Source organism: Gasterosteus aculeatus, chromosome 10 (assembly GCF_964276395.1).
Source record: "Gasterosteus aculeatus chromosome 10, fGasAcu3.hap1.1, whole genome shotgun sequence".
NCBI classification, from domain to species: Eukaryota; Metazoa; Chordata; class Actinopteri; order Perciformes; family Gasterosteidae; genus Gasterosteus; species Gasterosteus aculeatus.
Window position 1 is genome coordinate 10,128,342 of NC_135697.1, and position 18,973 is coordinate 10,147,314.

The 18,973-nt window shown below is 43.5% G+C and overlaps 1 protein-coding gene across 2 annotated transcripts; it reads right to left on the minus strand.

The window, feature by feature from the left end:
- Positions 1-1,135: 1,135 nt before the first annotated feature.
- On the minus strand, positions 1,136-18,957 carry fam91a1 (family with sequence similarity 91 member A1). Of its 2 annotated transcripts, none has more exons than XM_078081628.1 (24): positions 18,643-18,957; positions 17,922-18,006; positions 17,493-17,644; positions 16,165-16,222; positions 14,814-14,881; positions 14,445-14,558; positions 13,837-13,927; positions 12,688-12,750; positions 12,381-12,487; positions 12,239-12,277; positions 10,984-11,096; positions 10,617-10,723; positions 10,102-10,211; positions 9,926-10,012; positions 9,667-9,796; positions 8,132-8,280; positions 7,111-7,245; positions 6,117-6,230; positions 5,507-5,579; positions 4,970-5,116; positions 4,552-4,653; positions 4,184-4,307; positions 4,008-4,077; positions 1,136-3,400 (listed from the first exon to the last, which is right to left on the minus strand). In XM_078081628.1, the coding sequence occupies exons 1-24, from the start codon at positions 18,712-18,714 to the stop codon at positions 3,215-3,217; spliced, it is 2,496 nt and encodes an 831-aa protein (XP_077937754.1). In that variant the 5' UTR covers positions 18,715-18,957; the 3' UTR covers positions 1,136-3,214. The 2 variants fall into 2 exon arrangements, with proteins under 2 accessions (XP_077937754.1, XP_040044565.1); XM_040188631.2 differs by having other exon boundaries at positions 10,102-10,214.
- Between the last annotated feature and the right edge of the window lie 16 nt (positions 18,958-18,973).

An 18,973-nucleotide genomic window follows, 5' to 3' on the forward strand; every position in this document is an offset into this window, starting at 1 on the left:
TCTTCAGACTATCACGTTAATTAAGTGACTGAGCTTTTTTTTCAAGCTGCTCGGGAATCACGCTGTGTGATTTCCAACTCGGACTAATCCAGATTGAATGTTTTCCCTTGTTAGTAATTCCACCTGAGTCGCAGGGTTGAAATCAGATATCGTAAAGCAGGTTTCGACGTCAAGATCGAACCATTTTACGCACCACTGTACATTTGTAGCCACAAAAGCAGCGTGGCGTCGTGTCGAGGTCCGTCTGATGCTCCACAAGCGTTGGATTGGATTGTTCTCATCCACAACCTTCGGGGACTGAATCCCCCCGATTATCACAATGTCCCCCCGTAGGACCACCAGCACACACCTTTTGAACCTATCCACAAGTCTCTTATCGGCACGTTTGTACATCTTTTACAGATATTCATGTACATATATCGTGTGTGGCTTTTGAGGGCTTTACATTGAGTACTGTTAAGAGACATTTGTAAACCCTTCAGGATGAACCGGAGTAACACAATGACCTGAATGTTTAACGCGAGTTCTAAGATATAGCATCACAAACTGATCTCATTATGATACAGCGCAATTCAAAGGGACATTTTAAGATGCTGTACGTCCACATTTAAGAGATGAGACGATACAGGACAGGAGGTTTTTGTTCCACAGGCCAATACTTTAGCCGATGAGTTGCACCTTTCCAAAGCAGCAGTCTGTTAGGAAATAACGGCTCGAGTGGTGACGAGCAGCCTATTTGGCCGCTTCTCGGAGCGTCTTATCCTCAGGTGGGATGACCCAGTTTACGCCCCTGGTGACACGCTGTAATTTGTGCTGCTGGGAAATTACTGGAGCTGGGAGGCCTGGGAGACGAGGGGCTGCACCTGTCCGGTGGTACCTTCACCATGTTTTTCATAGCTTTTCAAAAGGTTCCCCATGCACATAAAATACATTGTTTTCCAGCTAAGGACGGGTGAGCAAGTGCGCACTTCAGGCAGATGGACGGAGCATCCGGGCCGCTGCATCTTGCAGGCCATCTGTTCCACCTGGCGAGCCAAACATCTACAGTCTGACTTCATATTGTATGATTGACATGATTTCTACTACGAAATGTAACCAAAGTACAGATGTGGAAAGAAAAATAGGAAGAAAAAAGTGCTTGTTCCTATTACATATTTATTCATATTTTCATACTTTTTACATATGTATTTGTATCAATAACATGTATTTGGAGCAGAGGATAAATGGCGCAGGGATGGCGGAAAGGCATATTGAAGGAATGTCACTTTCGTTTCTTTTTTAAATCCATTTAATTACAAGAGCATCATTATTATTATTATTAACTCAATCATTGGTATTCACAGTCCCATTAAACAAGCTACAACAAAGATTTGCTAAAATATAGGCTGACATATGAAACTAGCATTTGTTTTTTAAACACTGGTGGATGTATATAGCTCGGGGAGGATGGGAGATACGTGAGATGCTCAGGATCTGCATCTAGATAACGGACAGGAAGGTCGGGTTCACTTATTGTGAAAGAGTGAGGTGTACAACACACACGCATACACAACATACGCACAACAGTTTATACACAGTCATCATGCTTCAACGGGACCGTGTCTCTTTTTTTTGTGTCAGCATCACATTATTAGAAACAGCAACCACAAATGGGTCAAAAACTGCAGTATATTGAATACATAAAAAAACAAATAAAAAAAGGACATAAACAAAGTAGCTCAGCGTTCTGGGGCAACAAAAAGGAACTCTATATTATTGGAGCCACACTAGAAATTCCCGTCAGATTTTCGACACTTTATGGGCCTCGACGTCTCTGACAGGCTGAGCAGAGCATTTCCATCCCGCGGGTCGAGGCCTTCACAGCGAAGTCGCCTTCTCTCTAGACTACAAACCCTGTTTTTTTTTTGTTTTTTTTAAACGTGGTGTAAGCAGAATCCTTTGGAGTATAGAGAGCTGGCCAACAGCGCCCGGCACGGCCCTGCACAAAGACCTGGAGTGGATCCAGGGAGGAATACTGGCAGCAAACCGTGGCACCACGACTGGGTCAAACACAGACCCGACTGTTCCCGTTCTGTGCAATTAGTTACTTGTCAAATTCTTCACAATAGTGATGGTTGGTAGTTTGCGGCCCAATAATGTTGATTATTAGATATATAGAAAATCATTTAAATCAAAATGTATCATTTGTAAAAAATTTAAAAGAGGAAGAAAGAACTGAACACAAGCTAAGACATGGTTGTTTTTGATTGATAAGGCAGCAGAATAAAAGAAAACTGAAGATTTAAAAAAGTATCATATAGGAAAAGAAAATGGTCTTTGGTGTTCTCTTGTACTGAGAAATTATAGGAATAAAATAAAAAAAAAAGATGCAATTCCACCAACGCCCTGTCAATTTCAAAGAGGAAACACTTCTTTGTGGTAAAACCATAAGCGTACTGCAAAGGATCCAGTTAAAAAAAAAGAAAGAAAATGACATGACATTACTTCATCCAAAGGTTTGGACAAATCCTGCACAGTGCAAATAATAAATGCCCCAATATTGATTACAAGTAAAGACAAAAGGATTCTTTTATGGTATGAGTAGTGCAACAGTATCATGCATTAGATCACTTAACGTGGAACCACAAGGGGAGAGGGGGAGTAGGGGGGGGGGGGGGGGGGGGGGGGGAGAGGGGGGCGGGTCTGTATATAGACTCTGACTGATAAGTCCAAGAACTTCATCTTGGAATATGCATATAGTCGAAATACCTGAAAATGTCTGTTCAACACTTTGTTTATTTTGTGGGTCATTTTGAGAACATCTATACAATTATTATCCACTTAACAATCCGCCCTCAAAAAACATCCATTGATTGAAGAGTAAGCTTTTGGGGGGGGGGATCAGGAGGGGGCAGTGGAGTCTGCAGTCAAATGGTCCTCCGGGCCGTATGCCGTTTACCTGCATCACGGATGTATACTGTGATAATAGCACCACACCGTCGGATAACACTGCCCTGCTACAAATATGAGGAATCGGAGGGGATTTGAAATAGTGTTCCTCATACAGTAAGGGGGGATGAAGTGCATGTTCCCATGACTGGATACTGATACACAAGATGCTGGGTTGGAACTCAAATAGCATCGTTTCCTCAGTGCGAGGGATGGTGTTTTTTGATCAATTAGTTGTTGTTTTTTACTAGTGACCTGAATCTGGAATAATTGAGGGGTGGGTGGCTTATGTGTGTTGGTCCTTCTGCAGAGCTGTGATGTCCAGGGGAGGAGGGGCCCGTCCGCTCCACTCCTTCAGCTGCCCGTCCTTGAAGATGAGGTTGAGGGCGGGCAGGGGCACACCGGACTCCGCTGGGGGCTGGCTGAGAGGGTTCGACACGCCGCTGTCCAGGTCGGAGGGCTGCATGCCGTCCTGCCAACACGGGGCGAAGGCCACACATCAGAACACCAGGGAGAGGGGATGATATGTGGGATTGGGACGTGGATCAAGGTAGAATTACCGCGTCACAGTCGTGTGCCTCCATGTTTACATCCATAGTTTTTCATCCATGTTTGACCAAAATCTCATCAGATCTGAATGTACCCTTTTAGAAAGCACCCAATTATTTCTTCAGATATGGTCCCAAGAAATGTTCTGTGAGGTCACAGTGACCTTTGACCTCCAAAATATGATTAGACATAAAAGGCTCAGTTATACAAGGAATGTTTGCGTTGCAAATGAAAAAAAACAAATAACTCCACATATCGCCTCTATTACATTGAGCGGTTTCTTTCTTGTTTTGTCTTTAAAGCTATATCAAAAAATGTACTTAAGTTCTTTTTACCATGCATTGCATTTTATATTTGAAATATCCCGCTCTCTTCCTTCTCAAAATATTGTAGTGGATATTATTTATTTTAAAACCTGATTAAACCAAAATTTCATTTAGACATATTCATTATTTATTAAATCAGATAATTTGCCTAATTGATTACATTTTACTGACTGAATTTGTAGTGAAAGTGTAAAGTGTTTTTACCTGGAATGACTGGACGAAGCTCAACACCTTCAGCGATAGCTTTCGGCTCGAGTGCAGCAGCTCTTGAAGGCTGAAACGACAACAAAGCTCCAGTCCAGCTCACATATTTTTACAGCTCTGTCACTCTTTTAGTGAAAAGTAAAATCCTTGAGGACTCTGTGTTTCCAGGTTTGTACCTTTCGTTGCTGCACAGTTTGTGTGAGGCGATTTTTTGACACACTTTGCGGTTGAGCTCAGAGCTGAAGAGGGGCATGCCGAAGCAGAGTTCAAGAGGGACCCACTCATCTTCAGATGAAAAGGCTGAAAGAAGTACATTGTCAATGGAGAGGAGGGACAGATATTATTGTCTTTTTAGTCTCTCCCAGTTCCAAGACATTGGAAAAAAATTGAAAAAAATTTACTCAAGGTAAGAATCAAGGTCAATGCAAAGGCGTTTTTATAAAGTTTTCATTGGTGTTAAACACAACCCCTATTTACAATTAATCATGACTTTTCCCTATTCACCAAGTGGTTTTTCCCTTCGTTAACCCTAAAGTTGACCTACGGTCCGTCTTTCCTTTGATTTCCCCGTTGTTTTCATCCGTCACAAGCTCAAATGACTCGGTGCTGCCGTGGTTGTCCAGGCCTCCACCTAGATGCGTGTCCCCTTGAAGAGCAACACATCTCCATCAGCATTAAGGCACGGAAAGGTTGATTCACATCGAGATCGCAGGTTTAAAGCCTTTGGGTTAAATGCATAACTTTGGAAATAATTGATTTTGGCATAATAAATATGTCACGTCTGTGAATTAGAAATGCTAATGTTCCATTAGCAAAGGCTATCACAGTAAGGAACCCAATTATGCAGACAAACAGAATAATCAAACTGGATCTAATTATCACAGGCAAAGACCTAAGCTACTAGGTGCACATATTGTCTCTGACTTGAAAACATCTGCACATGGATAAAAACGCTGGCCCACCTCTGCACTCAGCACTGTCGCTGGCCCTGCGGCGGTGCCTGTTGTTGGCATTGAGCATGGTGATGTAGCCACACTGGTGCTCCAGGTCCACGTTCTCTTTCAGCTTCTGCAGCGCCTTGTGCACACACATGTTGGAGTAGGAGAACTCTGCACAGGAAGGAGAGACAACACAAGCAATTGGATTTAAGCTTAAGAAGGTCAGCACTCAAACTGAAAGGATTCCATTCATACGGTTATTGATATTTGTGATATTTAAATTCACAAAATAAATGTTTGTGATAGAAAATATATTATAGCTTTAATGTTAGGCCTCTACACACAGATTCATAAGAGGGATTTTAGAGGATTCAAATTATTATTATGTTAAAACCCTGAAAGCTAAAAACAGATTTAAGCCATCATCAATAAAGGAGCAGAGCTCGACGGAAAAACACACATAAGTCTTGCACTGCATTACATGGATTGGATCTGGAATTGGCAAAAGATTCAGACTGTCACTATGTGACCTTAAAGCTTCACCTCCGTATATTAACTCACCTCCTTTCAGATCTTCTGCATTAAAAGGAAAAGGGATGTGAACACTTTCTCCGTGGCCGTGCATACCGTGACCCTGAGGGTAACACACACACACACACACACACACACACACACACACACACACACACACACACACACACACACGCACACGCACACGCACACACACACACACAGACACAGACACAGACAGTGTTATTATTGAAAACATTCATACAATACACATGCAGTACATACATAAGAGTAGATCCATAGCATTACGGTCAGTAGAACAAACTACCCGATCGTCTAGGATTGGACTCCTCCACTGAGTCATTCAAAGCTCTACTCATTTGACTTCGGCTTTTGAATCTAAATTGCTACTACTAAATTTATACTGGTTGTTTATTCATTATTGCATTACTTGTAAATTATATCTTGATCTTGGCTTGGTTATACTATGTTTTTGTTGTCCGTAAAGCCCTTTGGTTGGCACAATGTTTATCAAATGTGCTATAAAATTACATTCATATTTACATGAACATTATATGATGCAATGTGGAAATTAAATCAAACCAGCATAAAAAAGGCAACAACCATACTGTGAAAGTGGAGCTCGTATGTGTGCGTCTACCTGGATCAGTACAGCAGAGTGAGTGAGGGCATCGTTCAGCATTGTCAGCACGTTGGATGAAGGCACCACTCCGGGGTCGTGACCCCAAGAGGTGATCAACAACCTGTCGTAGACCTGGATAGAGAGAAAAAACGCGTCACAGAAATGCTGCCAATCACTGAACCCATCCGGATTCGGGTGTGATGGTGTTCAGCATCATGGGAGTACAACGGCTCATTACTCACCACACTGAGGTGAGTGATTACTAATGACGACAAGAAGGCTTTTCACAAAATATTTTATATTTTATTTACACTTAATAGACCTTTTCTGTCCTCTACAAGTTTCTCAATGTATATCCATACAGTCTACTTACATAACGACAAAAATTAAATAAGTGTAAATTGCAGTTAAGTTCACCTTGAAGAAGAAAAAAACATGCTGCTATGTTCAAATGGAACATGAACAATCTGCATATTATTATTACTCCCCTGACAATCCACTTCATCAAATTCTCTTTTGTTCCCTGTCGACAATTCCCAGGATAGTTAAAAAAACACCAAGACCGTCAGAAAGCCTTGGGGGGGGGGAAATACAGCTGCAGGGTTTGGTTTGAATGTGACAGTGATGTGCGAGGTGCTTTGTTAAGAAATGAAGGTTAACCGGGAGGAAAGAGGACTGCAGTGATTTTAACCTTCGGTGCTCTGATTACCAACTGGCAAGTTCACAATTTAAAAGGGCAGGAATCAAAGAAGAATAGGTTTCTTTTTCTTTACTTCTCGTTTCTCGATAGTTGAAATGCTTCGCTCTGTCTTTTTGAATACGAGTCCCTAATATTCTTATGTTTTTTGAGCTACTTCAATCTTCTGTATAATGGCAAATTTAAATTAAATAAAACACAAAGAAGAAGAAATACATTTTTAAAATGATATCAGGCTCAATATTTAGTTGTCCTCATCGCATGTAGGGCTCACGATCGTTCTGCCTGTCTGATTATTTACCAGTCTGGGCTCACCTGAAATGTGTCCGGCAGTTTGCGGAGCCTGGAGCCTTTGGAGAGCAGCAGAGAGGGCGGGCCTTGGCCGGTCACATGGTACAGGTATAGCTTGAACCAGATGGAGCTCACCTCCGGGATAGCCGGGCCAATGTGCTGCAGCAGGAAAGAAACATGTAAATGTTTCTGAGTGTACAGGAACTGATGGTCACATTCATACATCCTCAGACGTACCTTTACATGTCGTGTCATTTCTTACATGAACAAAAAAAAAGGAGAATAATTATCACCACCAAGAGGTGTGTGCGTGAGTGAGTGTGCACTTATGCATACGTCCACAGAGCAAAATGCATAATATTTTGGGTGGCCAGTGAATTAGGAGCTCTCGTGGTGTCTGTGACACAACAACTGACAGTCCGCGTCCGTCCAAACGTGGGGTTTGCCCAACATTCAATCACACAGCGCAGCACTGGGTGTAGCAGACACACCTGATGGAGTCCTGCATTCTACTGAGAGCACCAATTATAGTTGTGTAGGTGTTGTTCTTGAGTTGGAGGAGCAGAAATTGAAACAGAAAAGTTTTTACTGAGTTCCACTTCACCGAGTCCCACCAGTGTGAGAATAAACAGCAGCATGAATGCCACAACAAGAGTTTAACTTTCTTCCCCGCAGTCTCTCTGAGCTCAGCTAGAAAGCTGGAGTGTGGCCAGGCAGAATAATTACCCATGAGCCTTTCCTCCCTTCCTCTTTGTGTAGCTTTGTTGTTGGGGGCAACTGCAGGCTGAGTGCTCACAAAGCGCGCGCACACACACACACACACACACACACACACACACACACACACACACACACACACACACACAACTCCGGGAAACAAGTGTGTACACACACAATAAGAGGGCAAACACACACACACACACACACACACACAAGCACACAAACTGTCGAGTAAAACACAAACTCACAACTCAAAGTCATTCAACATTTGATCCAAAGTGACGCAGTCCCCCCCGTCGGCTCCCCCTCCCTCCAGGAGTAATACCTGAGGCGTACAGCTGCTGATGGGCCTGATCTCGTTGCTCAGCGGCGCCATGGAGACCAGCAGCTTGTAGTTCTTGTTGAGGACACGGCTGCATGTGGCCTGGTCCAGACCCAGCAGGCTCTCACAGCGCAACATGTCCAAGGGGAAGCCTAGTTGGGGGGGAGGGAGAAAACAGAGACAGTTACAGCTTCTTTACACAACAGGCTGGGAACGAAGCCATTTGTGGAGAGTAGTAGCAGAGAAGTCAGCAATAGTAGAACATTTGGGCTGGCAGCTTCCTCCTGTTTCCAGGCTACATGCTAAGCTAACTAGTTGTTTACTGATGCCTCATGAATACACACTGGAGAGATATGAGACAATTGTTCATTTAAATAAAAACAGGCATCGGAAGAGAGCAAACAAAGATCCCGTGAATGAATATGCGATGGGTGGATGCATCAAACAATGGCTGTGTTGAAAGTAGTGGATCTCATCCAGAAAGCACAGTACGGGTTCTTTCTGCACAGACCTGGTGTTTAGAGGAGTGTTCTCTCCAAGGTGACTTCTGTCAAAAGCATTCTCTCAAAAGGACAGAGAAAACTTGTCATTCTTGGACTTAATAATCACCTCTTCCCTCCTAATTATAAATCTACGGGGTAAAAAGTGTGTGTGAGCTAATGTTGACAATTCAATAAAGAAATCAGTACAATAGTCGAGTTTTCGCAAATGCAAAGAACTGATTTAGAACTCTGTAAAGCAGTTCAAGGACTCGTTATGGTTATTGGTTTCATTAGTATTATCAACGGTCTTTGTATCATTTGGGGTTTCCTTTGGCTTCAGCCACTGAGGCCTCATTGCGCTCTCGTCTCAGCAGCGTCGGGGAGCAGCAGCTGAAGACGACTGAGGGATAATCAGAAACAAAGCTCTCTGCCAAACCAAACAAAGAGCATCTGGTGGCACAATCACATGGCAACTCAGAGGTTTGCTTAGTCGTCATTGGAGTAACTCTGCTGCTTCCCCTCAAGACTGAAGTGGCACAATACAGCTTCACTTCAGATTGACAGGAACATATATAAGCAAATTCAAGAAAAATTACTCACACATTGATGAGGGGCAGCAAAAACAGAAGATCTATTTCATTTGTGCTGCTACCATGTGCTGATCTTTCATCTTTTCAATTCCTGAACTTAGCCTAGTTTTAAAACATTTCCATCAGCCATTGATCGTGCTATGAATTTTCAACAACCATAACAAAATATTGTCTACATATATTATGTTGACTGGCAAAATACCTGATAATAAGCCTTAAATGGAAACTGTATGCAAACAGCCTAAAACATGCGAGTTTCTATTTCATTAGCTTGCTATTGTGGATGAAGGCAAATGAGAACTTAAAACCCAAACTAGCAAAAATAAGTTCATTATACACAATAAAAAACTGGGCTCCAAAGCTGCCTGTTTCCCAAATGTATGAACGTATATAGGTTTACACACCTGGGTATTGCATGCATTTGCCCATAAAGGGGATGATAAAGAGGAGGTAACTGTATAAATACCTATATTTGGGATATCAGGTCCCTGGTCCTGAGTGAGTTCTTTGTTGTAGCGCAGGAACAGGATGGTGTTCTTTAAGGTCAGAGCGTGGTCAAAGTAACGCTGGGCCTCGCCCTCTGCTGTGCTCTCCACCTGAGACCAGGAAATATGTTAAAAGTTGAGCGTATGCCTGTGAGCCTTCCCAGGTCCAACTACATCACGTTTTCTACTTTCATTTAGTATCCTTGCGTTATGAGGCTTTGTTTCCATCGCTGGTCTCACCTTCTCTAACTCGGCCAAGAAGCTGTCCAGAGTCTCATCCGACAGCTTGCCCACCTCAAACATGGTCACTGCGTGACTCTTCAGGTTCTGGTAGGAGGACACGAGGAGGGAGGGATCAACATGTGCAGTCCGTGTACACATTTAGTTAAATGATTCTGTCACATTCAGTCACTAACCGGGGAGAGGTTGCCCATCATGAGGAAAGCCGTGAGAGTGGAGTCGAAGAGGAAGGCAATCCTCTTTGTGGGTGCGGCTGGGATGCTCAGGCTGCTTACGCTTCCTGTGTCTGCTACAAAGACACGGAACAAAACACACATAAGAATAATACATTACTGCAATAACACCAATGCATGCAGGAGAACAACTGTTGTATGAGATCTTAAATTCATGGAAAATGGGATCATCTAACGTATTTTTCAAATAATTCTAATTGATTACGAACATGTAAATGTGGTTGTTGACAATCGACTTTGTTAACATCCACTTTGTTAGTCTGGACAAAGTTCCACTTAACATATATAATAAAGTTACCGGTAAGTAAAAACACATAATGTGGGACTTTCTTTGAGAAGCTTGACTGAGCTTTTTGGGGGGGATTAATTAGCCCGGCTGCTTCATGACTTGTGCTTTGTGTGCATATCTAGTGCACTTCTGTGTGTTTGTGTGTGCGCGCGTGTCCATCCACACGGACCTTCTTCCAGACTAGTGGTGTCGGTGTCGGTGGCTGAGGAGCCTCCCTCCATCACAGGACTTCCCTGCTCCCAGGACAGCAGCATCTTCTGCGGGTCCACGGTGCTCCTAACACGGAGGACAGAGCCGCAGTGAAACCCCAAATTAAACCAAGCGTGGTGGCTTATTCAATTCATATTGATCGAATACGTTCAATGAATTCCCCGATGGAGAGCTTTAAAAGGGGTTACTAGGTGGACCAATAGGTGCTGGAGACCACTGTGGTAATATTCACCAGTAAAAAAAAAAGGAAACGACCAGAAATATTTTGAAATACTTCTAAACTGACAACACATGTAAATGGTTGGTATTGGCCTCCTTGCACATACTTGAGTCTGTTGAGAGACGGGGCGTTCTTCCAGGAGGGGTGGAGCTGCTCCGCGCTGATCACCGGACCTTTCTTTACAGCGAAGCCGAGACGACAGTACATGGAAACTGCATTCTGATAAAGGACAGTAAAAAACGCACTTAAAAAAGACGTTTGATCCACAGAAGTCCGATCCCCTTTCACGGTCACACACCGTCAACCTGTGACCCGTCAGAACTTAATGTCTGGTAACTCAAAAGAAAAAATTATTCTACGGAAAAGTCTGCTTTTTTTTCCCCACCAGTATTTCCTTAATTCAAGATTTGCCTTGTAAAATAATGTTATTCTTGCTGAACAGGCCATCGGAGTTGAGTAAGGTGGACTTGAGGCTTTCAGCACCTCGCGGAGGTCAACTCTTAGCCCTCCTATTATCACATCAAAAGGAACTCAGCGAAGTGAGTTGTTACACAAGAGAGAGTTGAACTTGGGTCACGAAGGGAAAAGTTTGGCACAAAGGAGACCTCTCAATCATCTCTGAAGTTGGGGAAAACGCAGCAAACGCCGCCTGCAGCCACTTCTCTTAAGGGCTGCTATTTAGCAGCGGGAATAAAACGACTCTTCACACTAGCAGTCACACCGCTGAGAGGGAGTTTGGCTCAGTGGGCCATGGGGAGCACTTAGCAAACTGGATTGGTGCAACTCAACCCTCCGGTACAGCCATGGGCCATGATGGATCAGACCTGAAACAAGGCGTGTGTTTGACACAGTCGGCCTCTCGGGTACTGTGCATCTGTGTGAGTGTGTATCCAGAATTAAAACAGCCAACTTGAGCAGAATATCTCCTGTAGAATAGTCCTGCCTCTTTCACTTCCATAAAGCAATGTCAACCAGGATTACACATTGTGTGATACAGATGTATAGAAAGACTCATCTTGGTAAGCAAATTCAAAGGACAAAGGAAAAGTACGTTTGAATCTATCAGATTTAAACAGTCATCTCAAAATTTGGATCCAAAACATCAGTGAGGTAAAACCAAAACAAGGCTTTTCGAGTCATTTCTTTCTCCTTCTACACTGCGCACCTTAAAGCATCCACTCTCAAAAGCTCTTCAAAACAGCAGTGGCACTTGAGCAAATTACCTCTGTGTTTTGACAGTGTCCATTTTAGGAAGCGGAGCTACATTTCCCAGATCCACCATTTGTCCTTTGTCTCGTGAAAAACAGCACTTTAGTCCATACCTTACAACGGGACTTGCACATTCTGCAGTGAATACGCACCTTGACTAAGCCCAAGTCAATCTCCAACACGTTGGCCAGCTGAGTGGAACAGCGGGAGAAAAGAATAAATCGATCAACAGACACAAACACACACACCACAGCAATGCAGTTGAGAACAATAACCACCTTCTCCAAAGCCTACCTCTGCTACGTTTGTCTGCTCATCAATGGACACAAAGATTTTGTAGAGCAGCGTTTCAAAATAATCGCCCTGGACGCGGTTCATGACAAAGCCTTCCAGCGGGGGCACTAAAAAATACACAGTGAGAAACAAGTGTATCTAACTTTGCGCATATATATATATATATATATATATATATATATATATATATATGTATATATACCACTATGCATCTGTAGAACCTATAAAACGAGCCTGTGTTCCCAGGTTTTAATTTTGTTACTCAGTTTTATTCAATGTAAATGAAAAACAATGGCACACACTGTACCTGAGATGCAGCTGTCATCAGATATTGGAACATCCAGATAGATGAATCCCCGGTTGTACAAGCCTGAAGTAAAAATAAAAGCACATGTAGTGGTAACATTTGACACAGTCTTAGGCTCTACTGAAATACTCAACCATTTGGATAATTGTTTGTTGGGTGGGTATTCGTGAATAGCATTTTGTCTTTGTGAATCGAAAATGTTGGAGTGGGAAAACGCTTCTCGATGAAAACACAAAAACACGAAAAACCAAAGCTTTTATTAATTCGACCTAAAGACGCACTCGCAGCGCCACGACGTCCATTTTTAGTCTGGCTGAGTCCTTCCCGCCTCATGAAGAAGACACCAGCCAGAGCCCTCGTCGCCACTTGTTTTCGCAGTGTTCTACGATGCGACACACATGGGGGGGGGGGGGGGGGGGGGGGTTTGGGGGGGGATGAGCGGAAGCCGCCGGAGGCCGCATTAAGCGCGGGCTTACAGACGAGCACTGTGGGAGAAGAGGGGCATTATGCGAAGAGACAGCAGCCTCAAAATGTTGTTTAGGAGGAGAGCGCCAGCAAACGTGACTTTGAGGACGGTCTGAGCACGCACGAGGACAGGAGGGGCGGACGGATCCAAGTGTTCGCTCTCAACGCGAGGTGGCAAAGCGGCTCACTCATTGTGAGACAGGTTTCATCGAACTTGTATGAGAGTGTCCATTAACACCGTTGCTGCTACCTTGAGTAAAACAAACCTCACAGTGAAAGTATTGTTATTGATCATGTGCCATCTGGAGATTAGCCCATCAAACAGGATTTAAATAGCTACTTGCCCCGTGTCTCCTGCATTTAATCACATTTGTTCCCACTCAGTCAGAAGCACTCCGGTGGCCGAGGTCCATGATTGAGATCTAATTGAGCTCTAAACTGCACGGACACAAACTTGTGCTTCACCTTTCAAAACCACACCAGCATATTTACAAAACATATTTACAAAATTCCATTGATGCTTTTTTACTATTTTAAGAAACAGTTACGCTTTGAAAGTTAGTTCTTGGTGTGCAGATGAATATAAAAGGAATTAAAAGTTCTATTATAGGGATGACTAGAAAACATGAATTATAAATTCAATGCAGGCTTCAAATGGGGACACGGTATGTGAGAGATACTCACTTAGGACCACATTGTACTCCGTTGATCCAGCCAGCTGAGGACCAGAATCTATCATCTTATCAATGGCTTTCTTCTCTGCCGGAGAACAGATCTGTGATTACAAACAACAAGCACACAATATTAAAGCACACCTGTAGTACACATGCAGCTTTGTTTGTTAAAATATCAGCTCCAGCGAACAGCGGTGGTGCAGTCCCTAGTAGGAGGAATACGTTCACATATGACAACTGTGGAGTCTTTACATTCTGGTAGAAAGGAAAATAACTGTTGCGAACTTTGCAGGTACGTTTTCTTCAGTCACGTGACATCACCCCGTGCGGCGCGGGGGGCTCGTGAGATTGATGGTTGGAGCTTGGTGGGTAACATGTATGAATTCCAATGACGACTCAGGGTGAAAAAATAAATTAAAAAAACAACTTCCAACACTTATTGGGAGATAAAAGTAATTTACATTCTTACAAAGTAGTTGCTGTGTAGGAAATGAATGATCTTAATATCAATAAATCTGAATGTTGTCATCTCTCCTCCCACCGTAAACATCACAGTGACACACAACTATCAAATTAAACTGACACATGAAAAAAAGGTAATCAATCCTCTTATGTCACCCTGATATCGTCCTCTGTGATGTAGCCCGTCTGTGCCGTCCACCACGGCTCCACGGAGATTTCCACTGGTTTGGCCGGTAGCAGGTCCCGCGCAGATTTCCTGCGGAAGAATTTCTGACAAAAGAGACAAGTGGAAAGAGATCTAATAAACATGGCTATTTTGTTTATGATAGAGATTGTATATTCTAAAGAGAGTGCTGGTAATTTATTTACAACAAACACATAAAATGTAACATTTAAGTATGCGGTTTGTTGTTGACCATCCCATAAGGATTTTATAAAAAATGTGCTAAAACAAACTATACCAATGAGTCTGTTCTATGAAGTGTTGTTCTATAAATGCTCATCTATACTAGAAACATGTCTTACTTTGGAAGACCTGCACTGGTTCATTAGGTCAATGTACTGGTTTCGCCCGATACCAAGCAGCCGCAGACCTGTGGGATGAATTGGGCAAGCCATTAAAACTCAATCATGACTCAGAAACTGGCCATAAACATGCAGTAGCTGTAACGTTAACTAAGGCAAATAAATCTGGCTGCACTGCAATTCTCTGACATGTTTCCATTTCAGGGTCTGACGCTTTACAAAAAACTGAAATTACAACCCAGAATTACGGCAGGAAGTTTGAGAGGTATAAATTGTGGATATTTCCAGCTGCATGATGGAGAAGAACTTCAGAGCTCGTCGAGTGGCAACAGTGACTCATCCAAACTGTACAGAGGAAGTATGTCAACAAATACTCTCACACACACACAACCAACCACACATAAAAGCTCTTCTCACCCAATTGCCAAACTTGAGGGCAGTATTTCTAAAAATAACAAGAGTAATCGTGTGTCCACGCACTTGTATCAGGGACTAAAAATAGACGTGTAGTCTGGCTCATAAAGCAGGTTGTATAGCTTGTGTACTGGGGCAAACGCAAATTTTGGTTCCAAATCCCACTTCACCCCCTCTGGCCTATGATTCTGAGCCCAGAATGCGCTGGGACGGATGCCAACTCAAACAGGGTCCAGTCGGGGATTTTCCCATTCCGGACAGCGGAATCAGACACACCTACCCTGTTGTTTTACCAAGAAACACACACACACAAATCTCTCCCTCTCTCACGCACACACTTTCCCTTGCTCTCTCTCACTGCCTCTCCATCCACCCACTTCTGCATGACACACTTCCAAAGCTCCTCCAGGGAGATTAGAGGAGAGAAGCCCCGGCAGCACGGCTCCTAAGGGCCGACTGGCAGCCTTCTGTCTCCACAGCGTGAAGATCCTGTAGCGTCAGGAGTGAGTCACGAACGCAAACAGATAAAAACATTTCCTTGATAGTGGTGTGTTCCAATTGCTTGTTTGGTCCTCAGTCCAAAATACACAAGACACAGAAAATAGAGACAAACACATAATAAGCTTGAACAAATACAAGTTTGCCATTGTTAGCAAATATCCTTTTAAGAATTTATCAAAATAACGTAATGTATTTCGAACGAATCGAATAACGAATCATTCCACTTTAGTTTTACTATAAATCATATAGGATTTAAATCCCCAGGATTCCTGAAAATATATTTTCACTTTGACTAATCTACCACCTGGTACAGAGAACCCTTCAGAAACACAGAAAGGGCAGGAGTGGGAATATGCAAAAGAACTACAGTAAAGTCATTTCAACACGGTGGCTGATAAATGTGAAATTGGGGGAAAAAGGAGAACGAAAAACTCACAGTCAGCAGCAGTGAAATTGGGCAAGGAGTCATAACTCTTCTCACTGTTCATGATATCCTGGAAGTAAAAAAAAGAGAAAGTAGATGGGAGAAAAGAGGAATTAAACTAATTTTCTCCTTTCCATGTCCCTCTGCCTCTGATTAATAAGCGCATTAGCAGATCTGGCCAAGCGTGATAATTTCTACACCCCATTTTCATTACGTGCTTAAGACGGATTATGAAAGTATGACATAACCTTCAGCAATTCAGTGGTCCCAATTGAAGCTTAGTCAAGTTTAGTTTAGCATGCATAGGAAATAGGTAGACTCTTTTTTAAGTAGAACCTGAAAGGTTTGTCTTTATCCACGTGTTTAAGTCATAGGAAAGAGCACTGGGCATTTTAGTCACATGTGATCTAATCAAATGGGAAGACTGCTGAATTTGGAACCATCAAATATGACATCCAGCATCTACACACGCCAACTCAGTGTAAACACACAGAGCTGTATAGCAAATACACTCCTGAGGCCATCATGCAAAGAAATTACACAATACACGCGACAGTTATTTAGCTGCAAGTGTACTAAAACAGAGTTAACTAAATTACAGGTGCATTACTTTGGACAAAGCCCAAACAGCAGAGGTTTTCTCTCGGTGTGTTTGTCCCGGGATCAGTCCTCCGTGTTCCTGAGCTGGTACACGAGGCTACACTAGACACTGACTGACACCTAGTGCCTGACTGATGCCAAGCCCATCAACACAGGAAATATATTACACCTTTTTTTCATAGCGCTGGTAACTTTTGGCATGTGACACCATTTTTAACATGCAATTGACAAGTGATGTGCAGTGCAGGAATCACGAATGCAAGTCAATGATAGAGGTTTCTCCTTTTTTTGTACTGACTGTACAACAAAAGGTGTTTCTGCACAAAAGAATACCTTTATCGTAAATATATTAAGGAGTACAATAATGTTTTATGAGCACACGCGACAGGAGGATGTTGTTAAAAGCTCAGATCCTTCATATTATAATCAAACCTTGAATAACTACAGCAGTGTTTCCAATTACTGAATCTTATCTGCTGCACAGTAATGCTCGTGCTCGGGCTTTTTAGTTTACCCAGCTCGTCGTTCTGTAAGCTCAGATGAAATCTGCCTGTTATTATCCTGGGTTTCAGAAGAAAGCAACGCTAGATGAATGTCTGCTGAGCTTTCACACTTTGTGTGTACAAAGACAGATATTCATGTGTATGAGAAGCTTCTTAACAGGAAAGTGGTTGAAGCATTAACTTTTCCACGACAAACACCCAGCTTTTTTTTTCAGCGATGCAGCAGAAGTCACTTACCTCCATGATTCCTATGTAATATGAGAAAGGAGTGATCCGCAGGCCTTTGACCATGATGTCAGACAGGTGGTAGGGGTACAGCATCAGATGGTCCCGGCTGTACTTCAGGAGCTCCTCGTAATACTTGCGCTCATCCTTCCTCACGTGCCGCACTGCTCATAACACACACACACACACACACACACCAATCCGGTCACAGCCAGCGCATGTGTTCCTACTGTAACAGCTACAGGCAATCTATGAACCAAGTAAAAGCCAATGTATTTTTTTGCAGCACTGTTGCATTAGTATGCATTTTGTTTTAGACAAATGCACCAGATAAAACTAGAAACCAGGTGTACAGTCTCATATGACATATTATCGAGGTATTTAAAGCAATGAGGATTTATTTCCTCTCTGTTTACCAATGAAGGGTCAGTTTTAACTCACCTAGGTTATTGCGGAATCGCAGCTGGTTGCGGATGCTGTAGAGCAGCACCTGCTTCTCATACTCGCGCTGAGAGTTCCCCAAACTCTGCAGGATGAAATGACACGATGCAATACAGAGACGGTGATCGTGGCGGTTTTCAACCTGCCAGGCGGCAAAAACAAGCTCAACTGAAACGACTAACATTCTTGTGCATTCATTCAGTAACCGCAGGCCACCGACTTTGACTTCAGGGCCACGTCAACCTTTGACCTCTAGAACTTCTATCCACACAGTGAGGATTTTGAGACATGTGGTGTCTTGGGCTGCGGCCCAACATGCCTGCTAAATGCCCTAACAAAAGAAGCATTATTCCCTCTCCTCTACGTAACCTCGACAGGCTGACGTAAAAGGCACCACGTGACGCTGTTTGCAGGATGAGGCATTAACGCAGTCAAACAATCAGCGCAATCTGACAAAAAAACAAAAACATTTGCAATCCACGCGTTAAAATCACGGGACTCTACATGTCGGACAAAACAGTCACGTGATGCGGCTGGAACGTACAGATGGGTCCAGCTGTGGCTCCGGGTGAATGTGCCCCCCCCCTCCCTCGTCCCTTTCCCTCCCCCCTGCAGAGGAGGTTGGCGAGTCGTGCGACACTGACAGCTGCTTGGAGGAAGCAGCGCCCCGCGGTGACATTGACATGTTTGGCCGCCCGGTGGGCGCATTCAGGGACGGTACCTGTTTGACATTGGCCGGAAGCTTGGTCCACGGGTAATTCTGCCTGATGTGGAATTCAACGTCCGTGTTCATCGCTAGCTAGCTAGCTAGCTGGCTAAATGCAGAATCCCTCCAGACGGTCGCAAACCGGCTCTCGGGCAAGTCCACGGTGACTATGTCGCCCCCCCTCCCGTCCCCGGCCCCTCCGACACCCGATAACCGATGGAAGCGCCCCCCGACCTGAAGAGGAGTTATCCGGTGGCTATTTTCCTTGACAATAAACGGTCACTTCCTTGTTGTATTTTCGAACAAGCCGTTCGTCACGCTCGTGGCTACATTCGTCACTTCCGGT